The sequence below is a fragment of the Euprymna scolopes genome, chromosome 23 (assembly GCF_053919585.1).
Source record: "Euprymna scolopes isolate OS-2025 chromosome 23, ASM5391958v1, whole genome shotgun sequence".
NCBI classification, from domain to species: domain Eukaryota; kingdom Metazoa; phylum Mollusca; class Cephalopoda; order Sepiida; family Sepiolidae; genus Euprymna; species Euprymna scolopes.
In genome coordinates this window covers 77,861,377-77,876,619 of record NC_136504.1, presented here as the reverse complement: position 1 = coordinate 77,876,619, position 15,243 = coordinate 77,861,377, and the positions used below count along the sequence as shown (strand labels likewise).

Below are 15,243 nucleotides of genomic sequence, written 5' to 3'. Positions count from 1 at the left end.
ATTTGCTGTTTTTATTGAAAACTATTTTCCCCTGGATTTTTGATATAATTTTCCATTAAGGGCCGTGCGTCTCACGTTCGTAAATAACAAAATTTTTTTTGTAGATTTTGGTGTGCTAAAACGAATCTGCAAACCGTTTCTGTCGCAAAAAAATAGTTTTTATGATATGAAGAAATTACTTTTTCGAAAAAGTGGCGATCACTATTCCATGTAAATTTAACTTAAAATGAGCACCCACTTTCTAGCCACCTGAGAGAGGGGGTATTTTTTACCATGTTTATTGGCTAAACAGCTTTCGTTTATGCTCACGCATAGCGTAAACGAAGGCTACGGCTGTGAAATGGAAAATAGTCCCAGAGTTCAGGGGTTATTACTAGGGCTGTGACAAGCATATTCTTTTACAAAAGAATATTCTTTGCATATATTTCGTTAGAGAATATTCTTTTAACAAAAAGCATATTCTTTTTTTTAAAGAATATTCCTTTAACAAAAAGCCTATTCTCTTAAAAAAAAAGAATATGCAAAATATTTATGGAATAAGTTGTGCCGAAAATATGTTGAAATAAATATTTGCATACGAGTCTTAATTTTACGAAGTTTTCTTTTTTATATAAATTAAATTAAACATGGTAAAACCTTCGTAGTTGGGAATTTACAATAACCTTTGGTTCCTAATGAGAGCCATTCTATTAGAGGATTATATTAGGGACGAAATATCCGCGTATCCTTTTTGCCCTAGGTCTCCAGGGCCGATATATCGGCCCCGTAGTGCCCAAAGGATTGTAACTACAATTTGTATCGAAAAAATAGCCAGGTTTAAATATGGTCCAGTAATCTCCTACGATTGGAACAAGTTTTTTTTTTTCATTATAAGGCTATTTTAGCGGACAACCAAAGAAGCTTTAATTTTGATAATTTAAAGACTAATTTAATTATAAAATGCAATAAATAAAATATTTAAGTTCCATAGAGTGTTCAATTGTTCACAGTATATAAACAGTATATACATTAATGAGTAGGGCAATGTCAAGAATATTCTTTAATAAAAAACAATTCTTTACATATATTGGGTTAGAGAATATTTTTTTGATAAAAAGCATATTCCTTAAAAAAAAAGAATATGCTTTTTAAAAAAGAATATGCAAAATATTTATGGAATAAGTTTTGTTTTGCCAAAAATATGCTGAAAGAAAATATTTGGATAAGAGTTTTTAATTTATTCATTTTTTTAGATGAATTAAACGTGGTATAACCCTAACAGATGTGAATTTACATAAAAAAAAGGGTCTTAAATTTGGTCTGTCGAAAAAGAGTGATATTATAGGCATATATATAAATATGTACAGACATCTCGTCCTTGTAGATACTCAAAGCGTGTTAGTACCCTGGACGAATTTACAAGATCTAAAAAAACTAAACAAAAAATGCCGAAAATAATTAGCACTCCTGCTGAACGAATGGCAAGATATGCCGATGAATTTGAAGATTACCAGTTAACTGGCAATTGCTTAACCTGCAAATACTGCAATATCCAGGTAGGAACAAACTTTAATACATAAAATTTGCAATATAGTTGACTAATAGATTGGCGTTGTTATAGTAGTTTTGTTTTTGAAATTCTATAACGGTAAATCTAGCTGTATTAAACTTTGATTGAACGTTGAAATTTACAATTTATTTTATCTACTTTTTACGTTAATTAATAAATGTTAATCGGCTTCAAATAACTTTTCCCCACCCTTCCTTTAAATGTATATATTACCATTAAATAATTGATTTTAATTTTTACAGATCAAAAGTTGTAAAAAATCTCTAATAAAGCAGCATTTAAAAACCAACGCACATCTGACAAAAAAGACCTACACGGCAACGTTAGGCGAAGTTCCTACTGCAGCAACTGATTTAGGAGCCAGTACGAATAATTTGTTCAACGCTGACTTATGCAAAGCATTGATTGCAGCGGATATTCCGTTTCATAAACTGAGCAATAACGTGTTCAAAGACTTTCTTCATAGGTACACACATAGAAATATTCCAAATCAGACTACACTAGGAAAATATTACGTTAGTGAAGTGTACGAAGCAAAAGTGAAGTCACTCAGAGAAAAAGCTGCTGGAATGAAACTGGGTCTCGATTGATGAAACCACTGATGTAGAGCAGCGTTTTATTGCTTGCTTTGTGTTTGGCATTCTTGGGGTAGAAGAGGAACGCAGCAAGTGCTATTTGGGAAATATTGCATGTCTGCCAAAAGTTAATCATTCTACAATTGCTGCTTTTTTTAACGATTCGTTGCAGTTTTTGTGGCCGCAGCAAGTCCTTTATAATAATGTGCTCCTTGTAACCACTGATGCAGCTGCATATATGTCCAAAGCTATGAATGCTCTTCAGGTTTTATACCTGAAAATGGTGCACGTTACTTGTTTGGCCCATGGCTTGCACAGGGTTGCGGAATTAGTCAGGCAGGCGCACCCAAAAGTAAATAAACTGATTTCAACTGTAAAAAGTATATTTTTAAAAGCACCCAATCGGATCGAAAAGTTCAGGGAACTAGCCCCAGGAGTGCCCCTTCCACCGTGTCCCATTGTAACAAGATGGGGTGCGTGGTTAGATGCAGCGCATTATTACGCCAAACATTTGCCCGAAATTACTCCTGTCATAATGTCTCTAGATTCAACAGAGGCCCAAAGTATATTGGAGTCCAAAAAACTGTTGGATGAGGAATCACTGACATTTGATCTCGGCTTTATCGCCAACAGTTTTTCCATTTTAACAAAAAATATTGCAAAGTTGGAGACTAAAGGGCTGAATCTTTCAAAATCTATTGAATTAATTAGAGAGGTCGAAATGACACTTGAGGAGATGGATGACTCCCAATTTCGTAAAAAGCTGAAGAATGTCATTTCAAAGAACAAAGGTTTTGCTACTTTAAAACATCTCGATGCACTTATTAGTGGGAAGGCTTTTGAAAATGAAGGAAATTTGGATGACATAGATCATTTAAAAGTTTTAAGTGCCGAAGAAATGGCCAGCTTGAAATATGCCCCAGTAGTCTCATGCAACGTGGAACGAGTTTTTTCGCAGTATAAGACCGTTTTAGCAGACAACCGCAGAAGTTTCAATTTTGAGAACTTAAAAACGCATTTAATTGTAAAATGCAATGAATAAAATATTTGTTTAAGCTTGATAGTGTTTAATTGTTAGAAGTATTTATAGCATAAAAATAAACGTTTTTTCTATATATTTTCTTGCGTTTTCGGCATTAACTGAAGCTTTTACAAAATCATCAATAGAATTTATAAAAAAACAAATAATTAACCCTTTCGACCCTAACATTGCAAAATTACCAACTTCTCAACTGTACCCGTTCTATTAAAATACTATAGTAAGGCCAAAATATCTGTAGGTCTTCTTTTACCTTAAATCCCCATGGCCGATATATCGGCCCATTGGAATCGAAAGGGTTAATATTGTTGCAAATGTAAATCTAAGGTACCTAGCATAAATATATTCGCTTGAAGTACAGTGAAAATATGCGATTTATAAAAATAAATATATGGTAGCCAAAGAGAATATTCCGTCGCAAAGCAGCATATTCTTTTTAAAAAGAATATTCCTATGCAAAAAAAAAGTATATTCTTTTTAAAAAAGAATATTCCTGTGTAAAAAAAGCATATTCTTAAAGAATATTCTCGGCATATAAAAAGAATATAGAGCATATTTGAAAGAGAATATTGTCACAGCCATAGTTATTACCATGCAAAAGAAATCAAACAAAAAAACTTTTTAGCCAAGAAACACACAGAAAAATGCCCCTCTCTCAGGTGGCCAGAAAGTGGGTGCTCATTCTAAGTTAAATTTACATTGAAAAGTGATCATCCACTTTTCGAAAAAGTAATTTCATGAATATCATGAAAACTTTCTTTTTGCTACGGAAACGGTTTGCAGATTCGTTTTTAGTACACCGAAATCTACAATAAAATATTTCGTTATATATGAACGTGAAACGGGCCTTGAAGTAAAATAATACTGGATTTTTTGGAGCAGATTTGCCGTTTAGTTGTACAAATATCCTCAAATCAGGTAATCACTAAAAGGGACTTTTAAAAGTCGTCACCTGTATTGAGCAAAAGTTTAAAACCACCGATTATATGCCAGCCTACGACATGATAACATATATTGAGTGAATTCTTAACAGTATTTTGTATAGTTTTTTAGTTTAAACTCATTTTCCCAAAATTTCCCCAAACTTAACGTGTTCGATACAGTCTGCCGCCATTTGTATTTTTCAGATATACCGATAAACATTGAATGCTTTTGAACCGATTATACATTACATAAAAACACTAAAATCTTATCCAGTTAGGTAGAACATTTACTTTTCTTGCCTTTGATAACATTTATTTGTTATATATTTATTTTTTGACAACTTCTTTGTATCTGTGTTTAGTAATACAAACCCTTTTCATTTAATGTAACGTTTAGTCGGCTCGAAAAACAGTGTTTATCGGGGTATTTGAAAGCTACAAATGGTGGTGGACACTGTTGATTACTTTAAGTTAGAGAAAATGAGTTAAAACTAAAAACTATACAAAATACTGTCAGAAACCCACAGATTATGCCAGCCCATGTCATGGTAACATATATTCGGTGAGTTTCAGACACTGTTTTGTATAGTTTTTAGTTTTCAACTTACTTTGCCAAACTTAACGTATTCAACAGAGTCCGCGACCATTTCTGTTTTTTGAGCCAATTAAACATTTTACATTACATAAAAACACTAAACAATTATCCAATTAGGTAGAAACGTAACTTACCTTACCTTTGCTTTCATTTATTTGTTTTTGGACAACTTTTTCGAATCTGTGTATAGTAACCCCCCCCTCCCCCACCATCAACTAAATATTAATTACTAACTCACATTTTTGTAAAACAACAACAAAAAAAAAACATTTAGCGTTTCAACATTTTTGCTACGTTCGGCTTCATCCACTGATTGTTGGTCGAGTCCAAACCATGAATGATTGACAGAAACTCCCGATGATCCAGATCAAATTCTGCAAGAGTACCATTTTCTTTCATTTTCGCCTTCTTTTTCACTTTTTGCAATGGATTGCTGTACTAATATAAGAAACATGCATTTTCTCTTTTTATTAAATTTTTCCATTACACCAAATTGAGCCACTGCAACGCGTGGCAGGGTACAGCTAGTGTATATATAAAAGGCAAAATGTGTGTGACCATTTCGTGTATGTCTCGCAAAGGCTTTTCTCGCACATGCTCGGGGGGGGGGTTTACGATCTCTTAGAAGTGTTTATATAGGCCGTAGATAATAATATCTAGGATTTGAGAACGCATGTAGCGTATGGATTTATTTATGTCGATTTTTACAAAATTATTGCTATTTTTGCTTCTCGCATGTTGATTGGGCTTTTTCGTATAAAAAGCGAAACTAATTCAAAGCTAAGCTACCGTTCCCGGCAATCGCACCGGGAAATGCTTAGAACTGTTTCTATACCCGCTAGATAATAATATCTAAGCGAAACTAATTCAAAGCTAACAGTATGTTTTCGGCATGGCGCCGGAACAACATCCAGAAGCAATCAGCCTTGATCAATGTGGGGCCAGCTCCGTATATCAAACAGTTGCTATTCAATCTGGACAAAGGGGAGCTGGTTTCCCCTTCCCCAACATCTTGGGGAAAAACCAGTCAAAGTTGGGTAAACAAACCCAAACTATGCCCCGCAGCAAAAGTTAACTGCGTGACTTCTATTTGAACTCATTAATTAGGTCAAATAACTTTTATTGCAGCCACGTGTCAATTCTGTTTTTATTACTTAAATTCAAACGTGTTTCCGTTATATGTCAAGGTGGCCCATTGGTTAACGTCACGTTTTTTTTTTTTTCACGCCTTAATTTCCAACTTTGCCTTAAGGGTTTTTACCAAAACTTTTTTTATTTTTTTTATTTTACCCCCCCCCCCCACTCACACACATTGACATACACACCTACAAACACCCGAGCAACGCCGGGTACCCCCCGAAGCCATTTTTCGCATGTCTTTTTTTTTGGGGGGGGGGTATTTTTCAGATTTTTTAAAGACGTTTTTCACGTTCGTTTTTCTGTTTTTTTTTTTTTGTTTTTCTGATTTTTACATTTAACATTGTTCTTTTGCCTTACGTTAGTTTTTTTTGTTTGTTTTTTTTAAATATTTACTTCGCTTATTCTTATGTTTTGATTAACACCCCCCCTGCCCGACCACACACACCTCCAAACACTCCGGCAACGCCGGGTACCTCCAACCCCCGCTAGTATTATATAAATCTCACCTGTCTGTTTAAATGTATGTATGTTTGTATATCTCGCAATAAGGCGACGGATCCTAACAAGATCGGTATCATTTTGAAGCTTGACGTCTTAGATGACAAATATTGAAAAATTGGCCAAAAACATTGATTCCTTTACCCTAAACTCAACTATTTTCTCCAAGTAAGGGTCGATTTTTTTTCGCTGACATTTTAGCAAGTCATCGTCACTGTTGGATTGACTTCAGTTAATTTCAACGCTTTTGACTTTCGGTCGTGTCAGGGAGACATCGGCTAAGACATCAGATTTTCCTTCACTTTTGTTTTGGCCTTTACCTCACGATTTTGAGCCTGCCTGTCTACTACCACTTTTTTTTTTTTTTTTTTTTTTTGCTCAACACACCCCTCCAAACACCTGGGCAAAGCCGAACAGCCAGGCTCGTCTACAATAATTAGCAAGGTCTTTCATTGCTGTTTTGGTGATGCACGATTCCGTGGCTGTCATTATGTCATAAACTAAATAGTTTGTTACTTAAACAGAGTTTCCAATAATTTAAAAAATAAAAATACTAATTTCAATAATTCTTAATTGAAATAAGACCGAAAAAACTTTTCAATAATAAAATAAAAAAAATAATAAAAAAAGAATGATCGAAAAAACATAATAAAAAAGTACATGTAAAGGGGAGATGTAGGCGTGAAAAAAAAAGCGAAGAAACTGATTTGCTTTGAGACTGTTTCCGGTAGCAGATTCACCGGAAGTTAGGAAGTATGTTATCTGACTATTATCGGATTTTTTTTGCAATTAAAGATTTGTAGCTGAAAGAAAGCATAGTGACCTTGTAGATTCTAATTGAGATTTCATCTTCTCCTTAACCTTTGGCTGTCAAGGTGACACCAAGATATTTGAAGTTGTCAACCTTTTCAACTACTTCCTCATTAAGAGTTACAGTGACTTAATGTGGTAGAAGGATGTTGGTAGAGAAAATCTTCGTTTTGAAGGCATTAATTTTCATGCTAACATGCAAAGCGGCACCACTAATACCATCAAATGCAGTTTAGTGTATATCAGAATCCTTGATTTTGGTATATGTGTAGTAAGCTTTTATTAGGTTAAGAGATATGTTTATTTATAACTCTGACTTCAATGTCTGCAAATGTGTAACCAAATAATGTTTATAGATAAAAAAATTATAAAGGCATGCCTGGGATGCAATGAAATCAGTTTTTAATTTGTTTGTACATTTGTTAACTTATGCTGGAAAATAAAATTTAAATTGTAAGGTAGAAAACTTTCTTTATTCTTCAGTTAAGCTATTCTCCCTAACCGATTTATTTATTTTTTGTCATAATTGAAAAATGTTTCCATATTAGCGGGTCTACATCATTTGTTAAATACATTGTAGTGAAATATGTAATTGTTTAATTATAACCACATAAAATTTTTCTCTTCTAGGAAGCCGTTAGCACAGGGTCAACTTGTTGATCTAAGTAATCCTAGATCTGCAAAAAACTGTAAGAATGGGACGGAATCCTTACTTGTCAGTAAGTTGATTTTTTTTATTTTTTAAATTTTTTTTTTTTATTGAGAAAGTATATTTTATTATTTGAGTTTTGTACTTTCAGGTTTTATTCATAATCTTGTTTATTTTTCTGGTTGTTGTGAAATACTTTCCATTATATTAGATTGTTGCATACTGGGGGTGTATATAAACAGTATGGCTGTATAACGAGCGTATACATGTTTGTCGTATATATATATATACTAGTAGACCGCCCGGCGTTGCCCGATCGTAAAATACGCTTGAATAATATGTTTTAATTCATGTAAATTTAATTATTATTAATTTATTTAATATTTATTATTATAAAGCAAATTATCTATGTATTTTTATATAATCCACTAGCATGGGTGCCCGGCGTTGCCCGGGTGTTTGGAGAAGTATGCTGAGCAAAAAAAAAAAGGGGTAATTTTTTAAACTTTGACCCCTATTATGACCCCTGAAAATTTATTGTTTTGGCCTCAAATCAAGTTAAGTTAGATCCATGTCCACGGAACCTATATCTAAAATTTCAAGGGTGTAGACCCAAAATTGTCGGAGAAGTTTGCTAGAGTTCTCAAAGCTCAAATCGTTGAACTTTGACCCCTTAATCGCCAAATTTCTGGCTAAAAACCGATCACATAGATTTTTCCAAATCTCAGTACCCTGTATAATTTCGAGTCTGTAGACTAAAAATTGACAGTTATTTCGTAGGGAAATGTACACAGACAAACACACACACACACACACTTTCACTTTTATAGATATATAGATTTAAAATTTGAGTCTGACAGAATGACAAAGTGATATTGCAAACCGATATATTAAACAAACGAACATCAAAGAGACAAATGAACACATAAGTAAAAAAAATTTGTATTAGAAAACATTTCTTGATTATTCCACGTTTTTTTTTTACAGACCTGACGACTGAGGTTCGCTCTTAATAAAAATTGTTTTTTATAGTCTTAATTTTGACTTCCTTTTTCATAAAAAACTAAAAAAAATCAAGAAGGAAAAGAAATTTAATTTTATTCTTTTTTCATTAATTTCTTTCTGTGTAAAGCAATTCTTTCAAACTTAATCTGTTTCCAAAATGTTTTTATTTTATTCTCCTCCCCCTTCATTCATTTTCCTCCGCATCCTGGCAAGTATTAAAATAAACCATTTATAATATTTATTTATGGATTTATTTACTTATCATTTCTTTTGTATCGGTAAATGAATTCCATGCACCCACCATGTTTAAGTTTGGGAGTAAAAAATGTACGATGAACAGAAGGATAGGGAAAATAATGTATATAAATACGCAATCATAGGTCATTATAAACATCATATATATTTTTACAGACAGCGTTACAAAACTTCGAAATTGGATTGAAATAAAGAACACGATGATTTATACTGAAACTCATCTAATATTAATAATAAAAAAATAATAAAAAAAACACAAGTTGTTTGTTTAAGTATTATAAGGCAATTGAATATTTTGTTGTATTATAGATTTTAAAGATTAGAATGCGTTCTTTAATTACTTATAAATTACATTTTAAAAAGTGAAGGAACACGATTTGATTTGTAGTAAACTTTAAGTTTATTTAATATAATTAAATGAAAATTATGCATGTAAGAATATGAATATTTGAAACAGAACACAAGCAAAACATTTGGTATGAGTTAAGACAATAAACAAATAATAAAATTAAACAATTTTATTTTATCAAAATGATTTTTTTTAAATCAAAATGAATGTTTTTTAATCGAAATGAACAATATTTTTTTTAAATCAAAATGAATATTTTTTTAATCAAAATGAATATTTTTTAATCAAAATGAACCACAATATTTTTAAATACAAATGAACCACAATATTTTTTCAAAATCAAAAACAATATTTTTAATGGGTTTGTATTACTGTACACATAGATTCGAAAAAGTTGCCAAAAAGAAATATATAACAAATAAATGTTATCAAAGGCAAGATAAGTTACTTTTCTACCAAATTGGATATATTTTTCGTATTTTTATTCAATGTAACATGTTTATTCAGCTCGAAAACCATACAGTGTTTACCGATGTATTGGAAAATTCAAGATGGCGTCTGAATCCCTCTTTAACACGATAAGTTTGGGAAAAGGTGTTATAAATAAAAAACTGAATAAAATACTGTTAAAAACTCGCTCAATATATGTTACCTTGACATATATTCTGTTTTTGATCGCTAATTATATGCTGTTTTTGATCGCTAATTATATGCTGTTTTTGATCGCTAATTATATGCTGTTTTTGATCGCTAATTATATGCTGTTTTTGATCGCTAATTATATGCTGTTTTTGATCGCTAATTATATGCTGTTTTTGATAGCTAATTCATAATCTAGATTTTCATGGGACTATTTTACATGTTAATTGAACAGTACTAATTTCTCCATAAATAAAATAAAGATCTTAAATGTTTAAAATTAAATTCATCAAAGATGCATTAGTATTACACTAACAATCTCAATTTATGAGTTATTTTGTGATTATAAAAAATATGTATAATCATCCTATAATCTCACCTAAGATTTTAGGGATGCTCGTTTAGCTACGTCCTGTGATGATGTTGAGTTGTCCCTTTTTCCCTTTGTCATGGTTCAACTGGCATTCTTTTCCTTCTCGGATTCGTTTTGCCATTTCTTAAATTTTCTTACTGTCTGACATGACAGTAAGAAAATTTAGTTGGGACTTATTTGTATAACTTTGTTCAGATATGTTAAGAATAATTGAGATGACAATTTAGAAATGGATTTATTGAGAGAAAAAGCTTAAATAATCAAAAGTATAGTTTGTATACTCTTAGTATGAGGTACCTATCAGAACAACAAAAGTATGTTCAAGAACAAATAGATCAAATCCAGAATGCAGCAGATAACAAACAATCATATCTGGCTTGGCAAGTAGTAAACAAGATATCTGGGTGCAAACGACCTGCAAAAGCTAAGTTAAAGGCAAACACTCCAGAGAATGCATGTTCGAAATGGAAAGCACATTTTGAAAAGCTACTTGGAAACAAACAAGAAGTGACAGACAAACCAATTCAACCGATTGTTGTACAGGAACTCGATATTGAGAAGGGTGATTTTACAATGGAGGAACTTCTAACTGTACTAAAGAAAATCAAGAATCATGAAGCTGCAGGTTTAAATAACATATCTCCTGGAGTATGGGAGACAGGTGGCTTCAATGACATCCTTCTTAATTCATGCAATTCTGTATATAAGCAAAAAGTTATTCATATATGGAGGGAAGGATGTATACTTCCCTTCCCCAAGAAGGGTAACCTAAGCATACCAATCAATTACAAAGGAATAACACTCACTTCAGTGGCAGCAAAACTCTACAATGCCAAGCTTCTCAACCGTATCCAATCAAAAATCGAAGAAGTGCTTAGGAAAAACCAGAATGGATTTAGAAAAAATCACTCTACTACTAGTCAAATACTTACTGTTAGGAGACTAATTGAAGGAGTCAAAGCCCAAAACATTGAGGCAGTCATGATCTTTGTAGATTTCTCCAAAGCATTCGACTCCGTACATAGAGGAAAAATGGTCAGCATATTAAAAGCATATGGCATTCCAAATGAAGTCATTAATGCTATCATGATGCTATATGAGCACACTCGAGCAATGGTTAGGTTCCCAGATGGGGGACACTGAATTTTTCAACATCTGCACTGGGGTTCTACAAGGAAATACTCTTGCTCCTTTTCTTTTCATTGTCTGTCTTGACTTTGTACTTCACACCTCTGTTGATATACACAATACACTAGGCTTCTCCCTGAATGAATCCAAAAACAGACTGTCATCAATCAGCACACATAACTGATGCAGATTACGTAGACGATATTACTTTGTTCACGAACAACACTGTTGATGGGCAAACCAAACACTGTTACGCAAGCTAGAAAAGTCTGCAAATGACATTGGTCTCCACATAAATGCGGATAAGACAAAGTTTATGACTTTCAATCTGAAAGGAGAGATAAGGGCGCTGGTTGGATCAACACTGAAAGAAGTCGCTGAGTTTACATATCTGGGCAGCAACATAGTTTCCACAGAGAGAGATATCGAAATTCACATCTCAAAAGCATGGGCCACATTGGATAGGCTGTGTTCAGTATCAGCATCATATTTTCAACACCATATGACACTTTCTGGAACAAGCTCTACAGCAAACCAAAAGGCTACAGTATAATCAGTATACTGACTGAGGACTGGAAGTATGAAGCTCTTACTGTCAGAAATGACCAGCTCGGAATGCCGAAGGCAGAAAGAATATATAACATTAACTGAAGCAGGAAGTGTAGGAACTGTGATACAAGCCACAAACTTTGACAGAACGTAGCATAGTGATGAAGCTCTGCATGTGGAAGCAAGGGACATTAGGAAGGTGTTGCAGAAAGATTAAATCAAGAAAGAAAAGCAGACACAGAAGCAAGTCTTGCAACCCTAAGAACTGAACACAGGAAACAAAAGAAAAACCTCGCCACATCGATACTGGAAGTGACAAAGCTGATTACGTACAGCAGTTTCACTCTCTAACTACTAGTGCCCTACATGACCTTGAATATCAAATCGCCTTACATTCTAATAATTAATTCTACTGTATTCTGTAAGTTTAACCCTCTCCTGAAAACGAACAATCTGCCCTACTCCCCAAGCTGCCACTAACATGCATACATTACACACAACTTGGATGGGGGTCCTCAGATTTCAGCCCTTAACCTTCGCATGCTGACCGATTGGAAGTCATGACCACTAAACATCCATTCATTTCTACCCCTAAGGCATGCACTAGTTTGTTCTTAACCAGGTAGATACTTACTAACTACGGTCTGTACTTAGATTTACAGCTATCTATATTACATAGCAATAGCTGTCTCTTCCTTACCCTTACAATGTTAAATACAAAAACTGTACCGATACTCTGTAACGCAAAATACAATTTCCTGATTTATAAACGTAAGCTGAAGATATCCTTATTAGAAATGGAAACCTACTTAATACTCATAACTCCCCATACATTCGCATCTACTGGAAATCTCACCATATATATTTATTTACTGTATTATACATAATGTAGACGCCATAGCGTATAATTTACTTCCACCTGTACTGTATTGTACTTATCAAAAATGACGTTACTTGTATCTATTGAATATATAACCCTTCTGCCATCTAAATTATCCAGAGTTTGCACAACAATTTTTAATTAATTTGTAATATTAACCATTCTGTAACGCATTATCCTATTACTAAGCCAACATAAAAATAAAAGGAAGAACATTTTATTTTACTTTTATTTTTTATTTATTTTCTCAATTATAAATTTAAAGGGAAAAAAAACATTAAGCCATATTAACTCCTTCCAACAGACCTGTTTGCAAATATAGCTGCTTCCACTGCATGAACTCTTACTCACCCTTTCCTCCAGTAGCAAACAATTGAAATAGCAATGCCCTGTAATCACTTTGAGGAGTATAATCTCTCAGTAGATATATAACCTTTATAAACTAACCCAGTAACAACACTAACCACCCTCGCGGGGTTGCAGAAATATCTCGACTAGGATCCAGGCGCGGGGCACACCCTCTCGGTACTGATGGACCTGTAGATCTTCCCAGATCATACGTCTAGAAGCCAAACCTAAGGGGAGGAAGGCCTCTCTAGTCTTGGATGACAGCCTTCCTAGAGCTGGTGACTCAAACAAATTACCGGTCTGCAAACCTGAACTGCTTAAGGAGTAGATAGGCACTGTCTATCGCCCGGCTTCCATACTCCTTCTTTGTCTATTAGCCAGGCGTAGAGGGCGAACCACTAGGAGTCGACAGAAACACTCAGTGGTCGATCTTGTTTCCTGACTATGGCAATGAACGCTGTTTTTTCCCCACTCCCGACACATCCCAACCCTTAAACTGGGCACTTGGGGGTGCTTGAATACCGTAATGCCAGTGCAAGCAGATTGGGTTGACCATCATCTGATGGGTTGAGGGTACCGGTAGACAGTTCCTGGCTGCTGTTCCCGACTGGTAGTACAGGTGCTCTAACTCTTTGGTAGCGCTTAGAGTGGCTGCTCCATCAACACTTGTATAATATTGAGATGTTTGTAGTGCCATGTCGCACATGGAAAGGGACCCTGCACTCATCCCCGGTGGGCTATCCTGAGGCCACAACCCTAGTAGATGGAGGGACAGCTGATGATCTGCCGGTGTTGCATGTCTTGTATTCTGCATAACCACTTGCTCAGCACCCCTTACCTAAACTGAAACTCTTAAAAATAAAAATGACAGTACATTAAAAATTACGCTAAAACCAGGCCAAAACAACCTGCCTTCTCTCTTGAGGTTCGCATTTACGAACATCTGTAGGCTTAGAACTAACTTAAATGATGTTGAAGCATTTCTCCTAACAAACACCCCAGATATCTTAGCACTAAGTGAGACTAACCTACACTCCTCCATCCCCTCTAACTACTTTAACATACCTGGATATCTCCTACTCTGCCGTAAGGACTCTGACAGACATATGCATGGGCTTGGAGTCTACATTCGAAACACCCTCCCCTTGATTAGAGAAACTAAACTAGAATCGGACGATCAAGCCCTTATGTGCTTTAGACTTAACATGCAAGATAACATTAGCTACTTATATTTTCTCTACCGCTCTCTCTCGACCCAGGACTGCCCTAATAAACAAAGTCTCTGACATCATAGATACAGCACTTTCCCTCGACACTAGCGCACAAGTTCATGTATTTGGTGACTTCAATGTCCACTACAGCAACTGGCTTGGATTTTCTACTTACACAGACGCAGCTGGTATCACAACACGTAACTTCTCTATATCCCATTCCCTATCACAGATGGTTACGTTTCCAACCCGTTTCCCAGACCAGCAAGAACAACATGCATCACTTCTAGACCTGTTTTTGACCACAGTTCCTGATGACTGTAACGAATGCCCACAGCCCTCTTGGGAACGCCGATCATGCAGTGGTAATGGTTGAAATCACCCTAAACTCTAGAGCCAAAACTGAAGAGCCACTGCTCAAAACAACGAGATATTATAAAAAGGCTGACTGGGAAGCCATCAGGGACCTCATCAGGGACGCTCCATGGCAAAATATCTTTTCACTTCCTGCTGAACATTGCGCTAATGAGACCACTGAATGGTTCAAAGCGGCAATTGAAGCACATGTTCCCACATGCAAATTCTATAGCAAACCCCACTCTACTCAATGGTTCACTTCAACTTGTGCAGCTGCCATAGCGCAAAGGCAGCATGCATACCACAGATTTAACCGACATAAGTCCAGTTCAAACAGACAGAAGTACATAGAAGCCAGAAATAACTGTAAG

General features: G+C 34.7%; 1 protein-coding gene across 6 annotated transcripts in view; it reads left to right on the top strand.

Annotated features, from left to right (window-relative positions):
- LOC145246022 (uncharacterized) overlaps positions 1-15,243 on the top strand; it is a 231,371-nt gene that overhangs the window by 92,274 nt on the left and 123,854 nt on the right. For 4 of the 6 annotated variants that reach the window (XM_080107843.1, XM_080107844.1, XM_080107841.1 and 1 more), the window contains exon 2: positions 7,760-7,848. The exons of the other annotated variants lie outside the window; for them this stretch is intronic. In XM_080107843.1, coding sequence (XP_079963969.1) covers positions 7,760-7,848 — 89 coding nt within the window. The remainder of the gene's footprint in view (positions 1-7,759; positions 7,849-15,243) is intronic. 6 annotated transcript variants of the gene reach the window in all.